The sequence below is a fragment of the Podarcis cretensis genome (genome assembly GCF_951804945.1).
Source record: "Podarcis cretensis genome assembly, chromosome: 15".
Classification (NCBI taxonomy): domain Eukaryota; kingdom Metazoa; phylum Chordata; class Lepidosauria; order Squamata; family Lacertidae; genus Podarcis; species Podarcis cretensis.
The window spans coordinates 11,056,304-11,069,907 of NC_137185.1; the positions used below are offsets into that span (position 1 = coordinate 11,056,304).

At 46.2% G+C, this 13,604-nt stretch overlaps 1 protein-coding gene across 4 annotated transcripts in view; it reads right to left on the reverse strand.

Annotated features, from left to right (window-relative positions):
- The window catches only part of AUTS2 (activator of transcription and developmental regulator AUTS2), a 685,027-nt gene that overhangs the window by 546,988 nt on the left and 124,435 nt on the right, over positions 1-13,604 (reverse strand). For all 4 annotated transcript variants that reach the window (XM_079955418.1, XM_079955419.1, XM_079955417.1 and 1 more), the window contains exon 2: positions 12,020-12,229. In XM_079955418.1, the coding sequence (XP_079811544.1) occupies positions 12,020-12,229 (210 nt within the window). The remainder of the gene's footprint in view (positions 1-12,019; positions 12,230-13,604) is intronic.

A 13,604-nucleotide genomic window follows, 5' to 3' on the forward strand; every position in this document is an offset into this window, starting at 1 on the left:
TATGCCACACAGGGCCACCCAAGATGGACAGGTCATAGTGGAGAGCTTTGACTAAACGTGATCCACCTGGAGCAGAAACTGGCAAGCCACTCTAGTATCCCTGCCAAGAAAACTCCATGGACAAAAACAACAGGCATATGACAGTCGCCTGGTGTGCTCTGGCCCATGGCGTCACGAAGAGTCAGGCATGACTAAACAACTAAGCAACAACAAATATGTAGGTGAGATCAGTGTCCAGGCTCCCACTAGTTTACCAAAGAAACTTCTGCAATGACAGTCACCAACTCTGATAGCTTTAAAAGAGGATGGGACAAATACATAGAGGATTAAGGCTATCAGCAGCATTAACATTGGAAAATTCCACTAGCGTATATTAAGCTAGAAGAGAGCTCTCTGAGATTCTAGCTAGGTTAATGATTAACTGTTGCTGTTCTCTGCTCTTTCACATGAGTGTTTAACCTTAGGTCACATGATTATGGTAGAAATTAAAACCGTGGCACCATGGTTTGGGAGACTGTACCTGAGCCCCCTGTGTGCTTGCTTAGACCACTGTCCAGGTGCTTAAACTGCTCTGGGAACTGTAGTTCTGTGAGGGGAACTGTAGTTCTTTGGGGGAAGCCATGGCTGTTCAAAGCAATGGGTCGAGCTTTTTGTTGTGGGGTGCTTTGCCAATAAATCAGCAGGAACCACACAGTGAGGATCTTGACACAACCACAGGTTTAACTGGAGTAAAAGGAAAGCTAAATCACTAGTCAAAATGCAGCTGAGGCTTTCTGAAAAATACATACGCTGTATGGTAAGAACAGAGCGGGAGGATTTTCTAAGAAGCAAGAAAAAGATCAGACAACTGGCTGCTTTTAAGATCTTGACTTTTCCCCTCTCCAGTCGCTCGGATTCTTTTTGTTGCTCTAAGTGTCTCCAAAAGGTCATAAGCTAAATATACAGTATTTAGTGAATAAGTAACTGGATAACATCAGGAAGCAAGAAAACGTTGCAATTTTCTTAATGGCCACCAGCACAAGGTTTATGGTTTAGAAATTGAATTGTAGGAACCTACTATACTATCCTGTCCCTCCCCCCCACTTCCCTGTAACAACCCCGTTGAAGTCAACAAATTGCCAAGATAAATAATCCTGGATGCTCAGCCTATGTTTTGGCTGAGCTAATTTAGAGTGCTTTGCAGCAGGTCTGGAAGATGAGGGAAGGCCACAAAACAGAGTCACTGAATGTCAGGGACTGGCTGAACCCTGAGGAGTGGTGGCTGGATACTGAGGAGTGGGCACCGGGAGATAGAGGGATGGAGACTGACTGAGGAGAAGGGATCAGTGATCTGGGGGAGCCTGAAACAGCCAGGAGATGAGAGGTAGAGGAAGCAGAAGCTGAAGGATTGGAGAGTGAAGAACAAGTGCAGTAGGCGGGAGAGAGAGGTCCGGCTGGTGGAGAGTCAAGGGCTTCCATATCTCCTGCTGCTGCCCCAGGACCAGGAGAGGATTGAAGAGGGAGGAGCAGAAGGTGACATGCAGGTGGAGTCTTTGTCTGCTTGCACACAGCTTGGATGGAGGAGATACATTAGCTGAGGCCAGAGGCAGGCCTCTCTCTTGTGGCAACTGCCTCATTGGGCACACACCTAGGAGTAGCTGAGAGACGTAGGCAGGGCTGGATTTAGGTTTGATGAGGCCCTAAGCTATTGAAGCTAATAGGGCCCTTTATATGTCCAGCTGTCCTTTGTCAACAACAAATTGTCGCTGTTCTTTGTGTTGAATATATGCTATATGGTAATTTATGGACCTAAAGGTAAAGGTAAAGGGACCCCTGACCATTAGGTCCTGTCATGACCAGCGGTACCTATTTATCTACGTGCACTTTGACGTGCTTTCGAACTGCTAGGTTGGCAGGAGCAGGGACCGAGCAATGGGAGCTCACCCCGTCGCAGGGATTCAAACCGCTGACCTTCTGATCAGCAAGTCCTAGGCTCTGTGGTTTAACCCGCAGCGCCACCCGCATCCCTCATTTATGGACCTAATGGGTATCTAAAGCCATTTGCACATAACAAATAGGAGCCTACACAACTCAAAGCACTGTTGCTTTTATTTTATTTTATTTGTTTTCTATCTTATATTTTGGAAATGTACATCCAGGGTTGTTGTTTTTCCTTTAGGGGTTTTTTTTGGGGGGGGGGGCTAAACTATAGCTTGTTTAGCTTATACGTAAATCTGGCACTGGACGTAGGACTGCTGGGCATGCCTTTCCCTAACTTGCACGTGTCCTTTTGCCACTGTGCCAGATGCTTATAGCATTGGTGAGCAAGAGTTTATTCTAACGCTCTCATCTTCCAGTCTTGGACGATTATGATGATTATTCCGTTCCCCAGGAAATGTTTTACGAGGGGCTCTAAAACAGTGTGCAACACAACGTCATTTCTTTTACAGCTTGTGGAAATAGCAGGCCCATTGGTACCTCCAGTACAAACGTACTTCCAATCATTACACCCGAGAGTATTGTTATCTGAAAGCTAAATGTAGGCCAGGACCATTTGCAATATTTATTGAATACTAATGCAAAAAGTTAATTTCCAACCCTGCCGGTGCCAAATTTTAAGAGTGGAAAATAATCATCTTTTAATCAAAAAAACAAAATAATACAGTGTCATCATAAGCTCAAGATGGGTTGTAACTTTAAACGGCTACTCCTCTGGGGGAAGCTTTTCTCAGCAGCATCCATCTTTTGCTTATAGAAATTAATATGGTTTTATTAACTTCCTGTCTCTATTTGCATTAACAAATATATTTTACTTGATGCCACATGGACCCTCTCTTTCCCCAGGCTCCAAGTATCTGGGAACATTAGACTAAAGTATAAGGACATAGGAACATAGGAAGAACCTGCCGGGTCAGGCCAAACCCCCATTTAGACCAGCTTTCTGTTCTCACCATGGCCAAACAGAAGTTTATCGGAAGCCTGCAAGCGGGACCTGAGCACAATGGCCTTCTCCCCTCCTGTGGTTTCCAGAAACTGGTATTCAGAAGCATATTGCCTCCAAAAGCAGAGGCAGAACAAAGCCATCATAGCTAGTAGACACTGGTGATGAGCCACTCCATGAGATTGTCTAACTCTCTTTGAAAGCCAACCACATTCTTGGCCATCACTGCATCTTTTAGCAGACCCTCCAAATGTCCCTATTTTCCAAGGACAGTCCCAGATTTACAGAAGCTGTCCCAGTTTCTGATTTGATCCCAGAACATCCTGCTTTTCTGTAGGATGTCCCTATTTTCAACAAAGATGTTGGAGGGTATGGAGGTATGTGTCCCCCGAGCCAAGGAAATAGGTAACTATGCAACCTTTAGAAGACACCTGAATAGGGAAGCTTTTTTAATGCTTAATGTTTTTATATATGTTAGAAGCCGCCCAGAGTGCTGGGGCAACCCAGTCAGGAGGGTGAAGTATAAATATTATTATTATTATTATTATTATTATTATTATTATTGAATAGGACATCCCTATTTTCATCGAAAAAAGGGATGCAGGTGGCGCTGTGGGTTAAAGCCTCAGCGCCTAGGACTTGCCGATCGAAAGGTCGGCGGTTCGAATCCCTGCGGCGGGGTGCGCTCCCGCTGCTCGGTCCCAGCGCCTGCCAACCTAGCAGTTCGAAAGCACCTCCAGGTGCAAGTAGATAAATAGGGATCGCTTACCAGCGGGAAGGTAAACGGCGTTTCCGTGTGCGGCTCTGGCTCGCCAGAGCAGCAATGTCACGCTGGCCACGTGACCCGGAAGTGTCTCCGGACAGCGCTGGCCCCTGGCCTCTTAAGTGAGATGGGCGCACAACCCCAGAGTCTGTCAAGACTGGCCCGTACGGGCAGGGGTACCTTTACCTTTACCTTATTTTCATTGAGGAAATGCTGAAGGGTATGTTTTAGGAGTGAATTCCATAACTACATGCTGTGTGAAGTAGTAAGCCCCTTTTCTTAACTCCCCTCCCTCATTTTCTTGTATACACATTTATTTTACTGTATGTGCCCATGTCGGATGAAGAAAAGAAGTACAACAATGAGTTAGACACAGAGCAGACAAGCTCTGGTGCTCCCACGACAGGTGTGCAGGTTGCATTTGTGTTTCAGACTTCAAAACTCTTTCAGATTCATTGCAGAGTTGCAAAAAGAAAGAAAGTTACCTCACAACTTGCTTAAAGCAAGATTTTGAATTCAGTTTTACAGAACAATGGGGGGGCTGGGGGGGGGTTCCAATAAATTTATAGCTCCTGAAGAAGGAGTTTTGAACTCCAAAACATGGGGAGTAACCACAATGAGTATCTTTCTTCAGTAAAAGCACTGGAGTTTGACTCTTTGTTCTCTGACAGCTTTGTGGGCATTATAGTTTATCTGATGTGGGTACCAAACAGCCAATACTCTGTTGAGTAAATTAGTCCCAATGGAAGACGGAGATTATCTGATTGACACCCACCCATACAGAATGCTTACATAAAGGGGGTTCAGCATGTTCGCACACTGATGGAAAATGTGATGGAACTCAGATTCATCAGTCAAGCGATTCAGCTGCAAAACTGTAAAGGTGTGTCTGTGTGTTCACTTTATGTTTTGATATGTGTGTGTTTAATGTAAGCTATCATGGGCCAGATGGTAAGATACCAAGCAGAATTAATTTAACACATTTTCTTCAAGATGTTACAATATTCAACAGCGTCTGCAATAAAGTCTCCCTTGCCTCCATCCAAGAAAAATTCAGCTCTCGTTCCTCCCACCAGCCCATATTTTATGTGAGGTATTTTGTTTCCATTTCTGATCAGAGCAGACAATTGTGAACTCTAATACAGTGGTACCTCGGGTTACATACGCTTCAGGTTACAGACTCCGCTAACCCAGAAATAGTACCTTGGGTTAAGAATTTTGCTTCAGGCTGAGAACAGAAATCGTGCTCCGGCGGTGCAGCAGCAGCAGGAGGCCCCATTAGCTAAAGTGGTGCTTCAGGTTAAGAACAGTTTCAGGTTAAGAACGGACCTCCGGAACGAATTAAGTACTTAACCCGAGGTACCACTGTAATGGTCAATGGAAGAAAGGAAGAAAAAAAAAACTCTGCACCATCATTACCAAATAGGAGCAGGGGAGGGAGGAAGAGATTTCAGTTTTGGGGAGAAATGAGGAACCCAGCAACATCAAAGCCCCATCTGTACTATACATTTACAGCAATATCATGCCACTTTAAGCAATCAAGGCTTCTCCCAATGAACCCTGGAATCTGTAAAGGGTGCTGCTAAGAGTCATTAGGAGAGACTTATCCCATTCACAGACTGGCTCGGGATTACCAAATTTGGGTCTCCACCTGTTGTTGGACTACAACTCAAATCATCCCTAGCTAGGCAGACCAGTGATCTGGGTGATGGGAGTTGTAGTCCAACAACAGCTGGAGACCCAAGTTTGGGAAACCCTGAATTAGCTGAATGAGTAATTCCCTCTTCCTGGGAAACTTGTGGAACTGGACCAGGGAGAAGAGTCGGTGGAAGATGATTGGAAGAAATTTAAAGCTTATCTACAGAAACATTGTAAAATTAAGGAATGTTAGAAGGAGGCTGGAATGAAGTTATGTGGCATTAGCAGAAATATTATAAAGGATTAAGTAAAAATAGATTGTTAATGGATGAAAGGAGGAAAGGTAAAGTTACATTATATTAAGATAAATTATAGGATAAAATTTGGGAAAGATGGAAAGGATTTGCTGAAATAGCTAACCGAACTAGAATACAAAAAAGGAGGTGCAAGGAGGTCAAGGAAACAAGCAAATGAAAGATAAGTTATGGGAAGGTTCGTTGTGTTTTTTAATTGTTTCTATTTTTCTGTTTTTCTGTTTTTTATAATTATTTTTTTTCTATTCTCTTCTTTCATTATTGTGATGTGTTGTCAAGTTTTTGTTTAACTTGGAGTTATCTCTTTCTCTTTTTGTAACATTTAAAACTTTAATAAATATTATTTTTTTTAAAAAAGGAAACTTGTGGAACTGTAGCTCTTCAAGGGGAATAAGGTGTCTCCTAACAACTCTCAACCTTAACAGGCTACAATCCCCAGGATTCTTTGGGGGAAGCCATGACTGTTTGAAGTGGAATGATACTGCTTTAAATGCACAATGCAGATGAGGCCCCAAAACTGATACAGTCACCCATTCCTAGCAGTAGAACTATACTTTGTGTCTGCAACCTGACCCAGGTTCAGCCCTTAACATGGCCAGGTAGTGCTGGGAAGACCCCATCTCCAAAACCTCAGAGAGCCCCTGCCAGCCACTCTAGTCAATAATGAGTTTGACAGACCAATAGTCTGTCTCAGCTGCTTCCTGTGTCCATGCATGAATATCCAATAATTCTTACACTTTAGCTGTTTGCTTTAGCAGAACAAAGAGTCGCACATGGCAGCAGTGGAGAGCTTCCACCCCTTCTCCTAATTGTTTAGCGCCCCCCTGCCCCAGCCAAAGTTCAAAAGCTACCTGCAAGCCATCAGTTTAAACCTCTGGCAAAAGTGATTCTTCCACCTGTAACCTACTGGGCAAAAGAGGAAGATAACAAAGAGAAGTGACTCCTCCAATTACATTTGACTCTGGTCCCACCTGCAGTTAGTAGGCAGCCCCTGATATATTAACTGAGTGACAATGTGGCATTCATGGGGGGGGGGGGGGAGTTGGCCACACTTGTTATAGGAGAGGCACAGGTGTCATCAAGCATGTCACTGAGCAACACCCACATACAAACCTGTGATGGCCTGGGATTTGGACTCAGAGGCTGAACCTGAGGAATCCCAGCCTGCACAGGAGTCCCCGCCTCCAGAACCAGCTGAGCTGGGGCTGGGGCCTGAGCCTGAATGGTCCTCACCTGTGCTGGATCCTCAGGTGCAGGCACCAGCTGAGTCTGCTCTGGCTCCTGAGGGGATGGAGGACCCATTGCCTGCAGGTGCTCCACCCTCAGTCCCTTCAAAGGAAGCGGAGGTTGCCTCTGGGTCTGGTAGCCCTCCAGCCTCTCCTGAGCTGCAGAGGCTCAGGGCAGAGAGGTGGAGGGAACTAAGTTCCTGCAGGAGGAGTGCTTGCCACCAGGCCAGGAGAGGTGAGTCACCTGAGGATCGAGTCCGCCCTATGCCTCGGGGGAGATAAAAGCCAGCCAGCCCCAGTCCCAAGTTGCGGGAGCAACATCATTGGTTGTCGGTTCCAGCCTGATTCCTGACCTGCTTCCCTGCCGGAGCTCCTGACCTCACCCGACGCCCTGCTCTGCACCCAGCTTCGACTTCTATGGACTGCCTTCATATTGCACCATTGACCTCGGACTGGACTCGGACCTTGCCTCTCAGTTAGCCCCCAGGACCAGCACAAAACCTCTGGTGCTGCTTTACCCAGAGTCAGTCTGCTGTTCCATCTAGACTAGAGTTTTCCAAACTTGGGCCTCCAGCATTTTGGGGGGCTACATTTCCCATCATCCCTGACCACTGGTCCTGCTAGCTAGGAATGATGGGAGTTGTAGCCCCAAAACAGCTGGAGAGCCAAGTCTGGGAAACACGGATCTAGACCACTACTCCTTATTCTAGTTAGTGGTGGATCTCCAAGTTCTTAAGCACTTGAGATCCCTATTAGAAACATAACTGGAACCTGCTGCATCAAACCAATGGCCCATCTTGTCTACCCATCTGCTCTAACCATGGCTGGCCGGCTGGCCCTATGGGAAGCCCGTAAACAGAACCCGAGCACAACAGCAGTGCTCTGGAGAACCCCAAAACTGCAATGTCTGCATGCATGCCAAACACTCCTACCCCACCCTTGACCTACCAACATGGAGTAGGACTAGGGCTTCCAAGCATGCTTAAGGCATCTTGGATTATATTCCAGGGAGCTCTATATGCCTTTGACTGATAAGTCCCTAGAAGGCAGGCATATACATTTGTTTCGGTGGGATTGGCAGGCAGCATAAATTCTGGTGGAGTCCAATCTTAAATTAATAAGATTGTCAAAATAAAGCCAGGATAGAAGCCTGTGTATCTGATACAGTCACGTCAATCTGTTCTTCCCTCCTTCTCTGAAACCCACCCACTGCTTTCTTTTCAATTAGCAGTTCTTGGATGGGGAGTAATGAAAGCAGTTGCTAAAGAGCACTCACACGTCAACGTTGAGGCTGCAAATCCAAAACTTTAAATAGCATGTTGTAAATCGCTTGTCACTGCTGTCAGCTTGCCTTGGAACAGCACAGCAAGACGCAATCCAAACTCATCGGCTTCGCTCCCCCCCCCAAACTGTTGGCACAACCAATCAGACACTTCTCCCCTTCCCAGCTTCAATTTCCGCTGTCTCGCTAACACTCTACTAAGACAGGTGTGCCCCACCATTGACAAAAGAAGGGGGGAGGAAGTAAAATGGTTTAATCCTCTCCCACACCTGGACCCAGTTTTGGCAGCTGGGTCCTTGTCACACAACCCAGGCTGCATTCACACAACAGTTTATTCCATTTGGTGGGTGTTTCCCTAACTATCAATTTCCACCTTATCTTTGAGCTTTCACACAGTCTAAAAACTGCTTCTGGAAATATAGCAGAATGTAGCACAGGATGAGGCAGGATGCACATCAGGCAGGGCTCTTTTGAGCATGGATCAAGCAATGAGGAAGATCTCCAGGTAGACTCTACACATGAGTAGCATCACTACCCCTCGTGGGGAGAAAATCCCATTGCTGAACGATGCCCTGTGCGAATAAGTACTTTCTTTTAACAGTCCTGAATCTCCCAACATTCAGCTTCATCAGAGTTCCTTGAGTTCCAGTATGATGTGAGAGGGAGATTATGCTCCTTCTCCAAACCATTCAATGTTTTATACACTTCTCCAACCTGTCCCCTTTTCTCTAAATTTCTAAGCCTTGCAGATGTTCCTCTTTGTGTGTGTTGTGATGCACGAGTGCAATGCCCAGCTTTATATTATGAGGTACTTCTTAGCCAGATGGCTATCTTCAACACTTCCAAGGAAGCATTTCCTGAACAGTGGAAATACCACTGCAGTCAGCACCGGGTGACATGGACATGCCTGGAGTCTGGCGTTACAGTTCATTAAAAGTGACACAATCCGACAAGGAACAAGATGAATTTCTCATTCTAACTGCGCGCCAAGTGATATTTCCTTCCTACTTGGAACGGCTCAAAACCTCCCGTCTTCTTTTCACAGGATTCTCAGATTTGGAACACCAGCACTCAAATATTGTCTTGGAAATATGGAACGTCACATACTGAATATTTACTGGGCTCTAACCAGATGCTACTATGTGGAGCTAAGAAGTACAGAAATAAAACAATTAATAATCATAATAATAAATGTGTTCTTATAATAAACTCTTCAGAACAGTTTCAGTCTTTGCAGAAGTCTTTTTTTCTTTTTCATTTCAACCAATCCTTGCTTGTGCCTTCTGCCAGATATTCAGAGGGTGCTTTATGTTGTTGTGAGCAAGCTTGCAAGACAAGAGGTTTGCTCGTGTCCAATTTGTTGGATCTACCTTTACATTAAACCAGGCTTCCTCAACCTTGGCCCTCCAGATGTTTTGAGACTACAGTTCCCATCATCCCTGACCGCTGGTCCTGCTAGCTAGGGGTCATGGAAGTTGTAGGCCAAAAACATCTGGAGGGCCGAGGTTGAGGAAGCCTACATTAGACCCTCCCTTAAGCAATCTCAGAGAAACCCTTGCGTGCTTTGGGGACTCCCAAGAAGCAAACTGTGCCAGAAAGCTTTTCTACAAAGATTCATAAGGCAGCTCATTTTGTTTCACATCAGGCAGGGCATTCAACACCACTGAGAGGTTGCATGTTGTGTCCAAATGAGCATAAGCAGGCATGCAATGTCTCTTCCTCCGCGAGGAAAGACAGCTTTGAGGGGGAAATATGGGAGAAATGGTTGGGATCAGACACCTGGCCACCATCTCTCCACTTCTGAGTAGCTTCACCTTCCCACCCAAGTTCAAAATGCAGGTAAACTTGCATTTTGAAGAGTTTGGATTTGATATCCCGCTTTATCACTACCCGAAGGAGCCTCAAACATTCTGCTTTCCCCTCCTCCCCAACAACAAACACTCTGGGAGGTGAGTGGGGCTGAGAGACTTCAAAGAAGTGTGACTAGCCCAAGGTCACCAAGCAGCTGCATGTGGAGGAGCGGAGACGGGGACCTGGTTCACCAGATTACAAGTCCACCGCTCTTAACCACTATACCACACTGGCTCTCTGGATCTGATTTGGGCATGGACAACAACTTGTGGGGCCATTTGATGTCAAGGAGTGGCAAGTATACAAAGTATACAAAAGGTTAAGCAACCATCTCCTACTTTTTCATTTAAAATTTTCTTTGAATGGTGTTGCAGTTCCATGGTGAATGTTTGTGTTGATGCATGTACTTCCTAAGTGTGCTTGTGCATGCACACACACACATGAAGCCACTTTATACTAGAAACGATCACTATTATTTCAGAAACCATATGGTCACCCCCCAAAAAAACTTAATTATGAGCACTCCGTTAAGGGTTTGCCTGTAAGAAAAGGTGAAGGAAGATCATGGCTGTTCTCGCTATCATACAGCATGGCAGGGTAGCCAAGGGCTCATGAGCTACAAACCAGCTAGTTTAACTCCCTGCACAAGCCAAGAGTGCATCCTCAGTACTTAGAGATGCCATGCCAGCATAGCATCTAGGCAACGGTTGTACTATGTACTCAACAACAGGTTAGGCACCTTCCTAAGATGCCATTCGTATTGTGCCTGTCAGCATCTGTTATGAACCCTGCATCCAGCAGTGAACTGAACATGGAGGCTGCAGGGGCACCAGATATGGAGCAGGATCTAGATCAGGGCTCAGAGCAGACTGCAGAAGATCACTGGAGGCTACTGCACCTGAGGCAGTTGGACGATAACTCCCAGAGGAACCTCCCAGACCACCAGGGCCTATAGGGTCACAGCCCAGGCTCTCAGAGGCACTTTCCCCTGCTCCTGAAGAACCAGATGCCTCCTACCACACATCACCAGTCCAGCAATACCAGGAGCACATCAGGAGAAAACTATGGAATGGAGGCGGAATGTCTATCTTCAGGTCAGAAGGTTGGCCAGTTAAGGCCCTGAATTTCTCTCAAGGGGGTGGAGCCTGGAGGAGGTTGAGGACAGAGACACCAAAGGCCTCAGGCTCCTCCCAAACTTTGAAAGAGCTAGTTGCTCACTTGGAGTTATCTGTGGCCATAATGAACAAAGCCAAACAGTGACCCATTTCCTTAAAAAGAAATAAATTTTACAAAACCCTTCTGGAGGAAATGAAATTCTGATCCTACCAGGTGGGGAGGGGAAATGAAAATATAATATAATAAATAAAACATTTGAAATAGGGTGCTATTTGTCCATCTAAACTCACCATTGGAAACAGTCATTTCTGTCCCTGAAATCTCCAGCTCATCTGTCCTTCTATGTTCATTAGTTAGTTTTCCCTTTTTTTCTCCTTTAATTGCCAACCCCTGGGATTTTAATAAAAAATATTTAAAACAACAACAACCACCCTGCTGTTGTACAGCTGCGATGGACGTATCTCGTAAAGCAGAAATGAAAGTTGTGGGGAGGAATCCAGCAGGCACAGATCCCAGAAGCAATCCTGCTTACAAACTCATTTGCATGCACCACCTTCTGGCTCAACACCATTCCCCTAGAGCTGTGGCCTCTTTGTTGCCCCCCCCCACCCCGCCACCTGTAAGACTGAGACAACCCTAGTCCCATCAGTTCCATTGACTGGAGTAGCAACTCATTTACATTTAGGAATCATTAAGCCAGAGAAATACCCAAGACAACATCAGCCCAACTTTGACTCAACATTCCATTCCCATCTTGCCAAGAGGCAACCTCAAGGGCCCAACCCCAAGAGGAGAAAGACGTTGCAGCAGAAACCAGGAGGGAAAACAATGCCAGAGATAGCAAACAGATATGTCTAAAGTGGAGAAATAAGGCCATCCCACTCCGACACATTTTTCACCGCTTCCTACCTGACTGAGTCCTTTCAGGAACTTCTTCCTTTTCCTGAGATGTTGGCAGAGGTTGCGGTCATTCTCCCGGTCTGAGCTGTAGTGGCGATGGTGCAGTCTGTTCTTTTTCAGGTGGTATGGCAGTCCATTAGTGAGCACGTCCCGTTTCTTCTTCACAAAGGGGTCCAGGCGCTTCTCCATGAGGTCATGAGGCTTCACCACAACCTCCTTCTGCATGGTTGGGAGGGGAGAAAGAGAAAGGAATCCTGTTGTTGTTTTGGAAGACTATCAACTACAAGTGCAAGGTTTTAGTGAATCCAGCTAAGTTTTCAAGTTCAGTAACACGGTGGCCAACTTTTAAACTAGATCCTGCAGCTGCCGTAGCTTAGTGGAGAGCACATGCACATGGGAAAGTCACTTTTGCCATTCCAAGAGTGGTTTATCAATCAACACCATTTCTCGGGTAACTCTAGTTCTGCGAGGGGAATAGGGACCTTCTTACAACTCACAGCACTCTTAACAAACAGCAGTCCCATCCCCCCAGATTCTTTGGAAGAAGCCCTGACAGTTGAAAGGGTTTACTTGGGACCCATTAGCACTATACAATCTGGAACAGTGGTGGGAGACCCCATTTTGCCCAAGTCATGCCTCTCTGCTCCACACCTGATGCCATCAGGTGTGGAGCAGATTGGGCATGGCTGAACTGCAAAGCAGTTGATTCTGGTGAGGTCAGACTCCTATGTATAGTTTGCTCTAGGGAGCTTAGTTTGGTCAGAATCGAATACAGTGGTACCTCTGGTTATGAACTTAATTCGTTCTGTAGGTCCATTCTTAACCTGAAACCGTTCTTAACCTGAGGTACCACTTTAGCTAATGGGGCCTCCTGCTGCCGCCATGCCGCCAGCATGCGATTTCTGTTCTCATCCTGAGGTAAAGTTCTTAACCCAAGGTACTACTTCCGGGTTAGCGGAGTCTATAACCTGAAGTGTTTGCAACCCGAGGTACCCCTGTATACACTTCCAGAGTTAACGCTAAATTACTTCTGGTTAATGAGTCACCATAGCCGCTCCAAGGGCTGTTAAAATTTGTGTCCTGGGCTTATTAGACTTGTCACAGTGGAAGACAGGAGTGCCTGGCGTGCTCTGGTTCATGGGGTCACGAAGAGTCGGACATGAATAAACAACAACAACCCATATGTTATCTGAAACCACAGGGCCACCTTGGTTGCCAGAGGAGATTTATTTTCCCCCTAGCACTCCTGGAGTGGCTCCAGTTGTGTGGCTCCAAACTGGCACTGCTGCCCCCTCTGTCACTGAGGACACGGAGACACCAATGCCATTGTGAAGAGACGTTCCATGGCCAGCCCACCAGGTGGAGTTCTTTTTGCTCCCTCAGGCGAAATATGCCTCTTGCTTGCCATGCTGAGGCCGTGCCCGCTCCACTTCCTCCTAACAGGAGCCCAGGGAGGATGTCAACTGCTGGATCAATGTGTTCGCTTGCACCGCTATGTCTTTGCACCTGCTTATGTATCACACTGATCTCAGCATGAAAGGTTTTGACAGAAAACGTAATCCGAGTCCAAGCCCTTCATCCAGTGGGAGCCAGG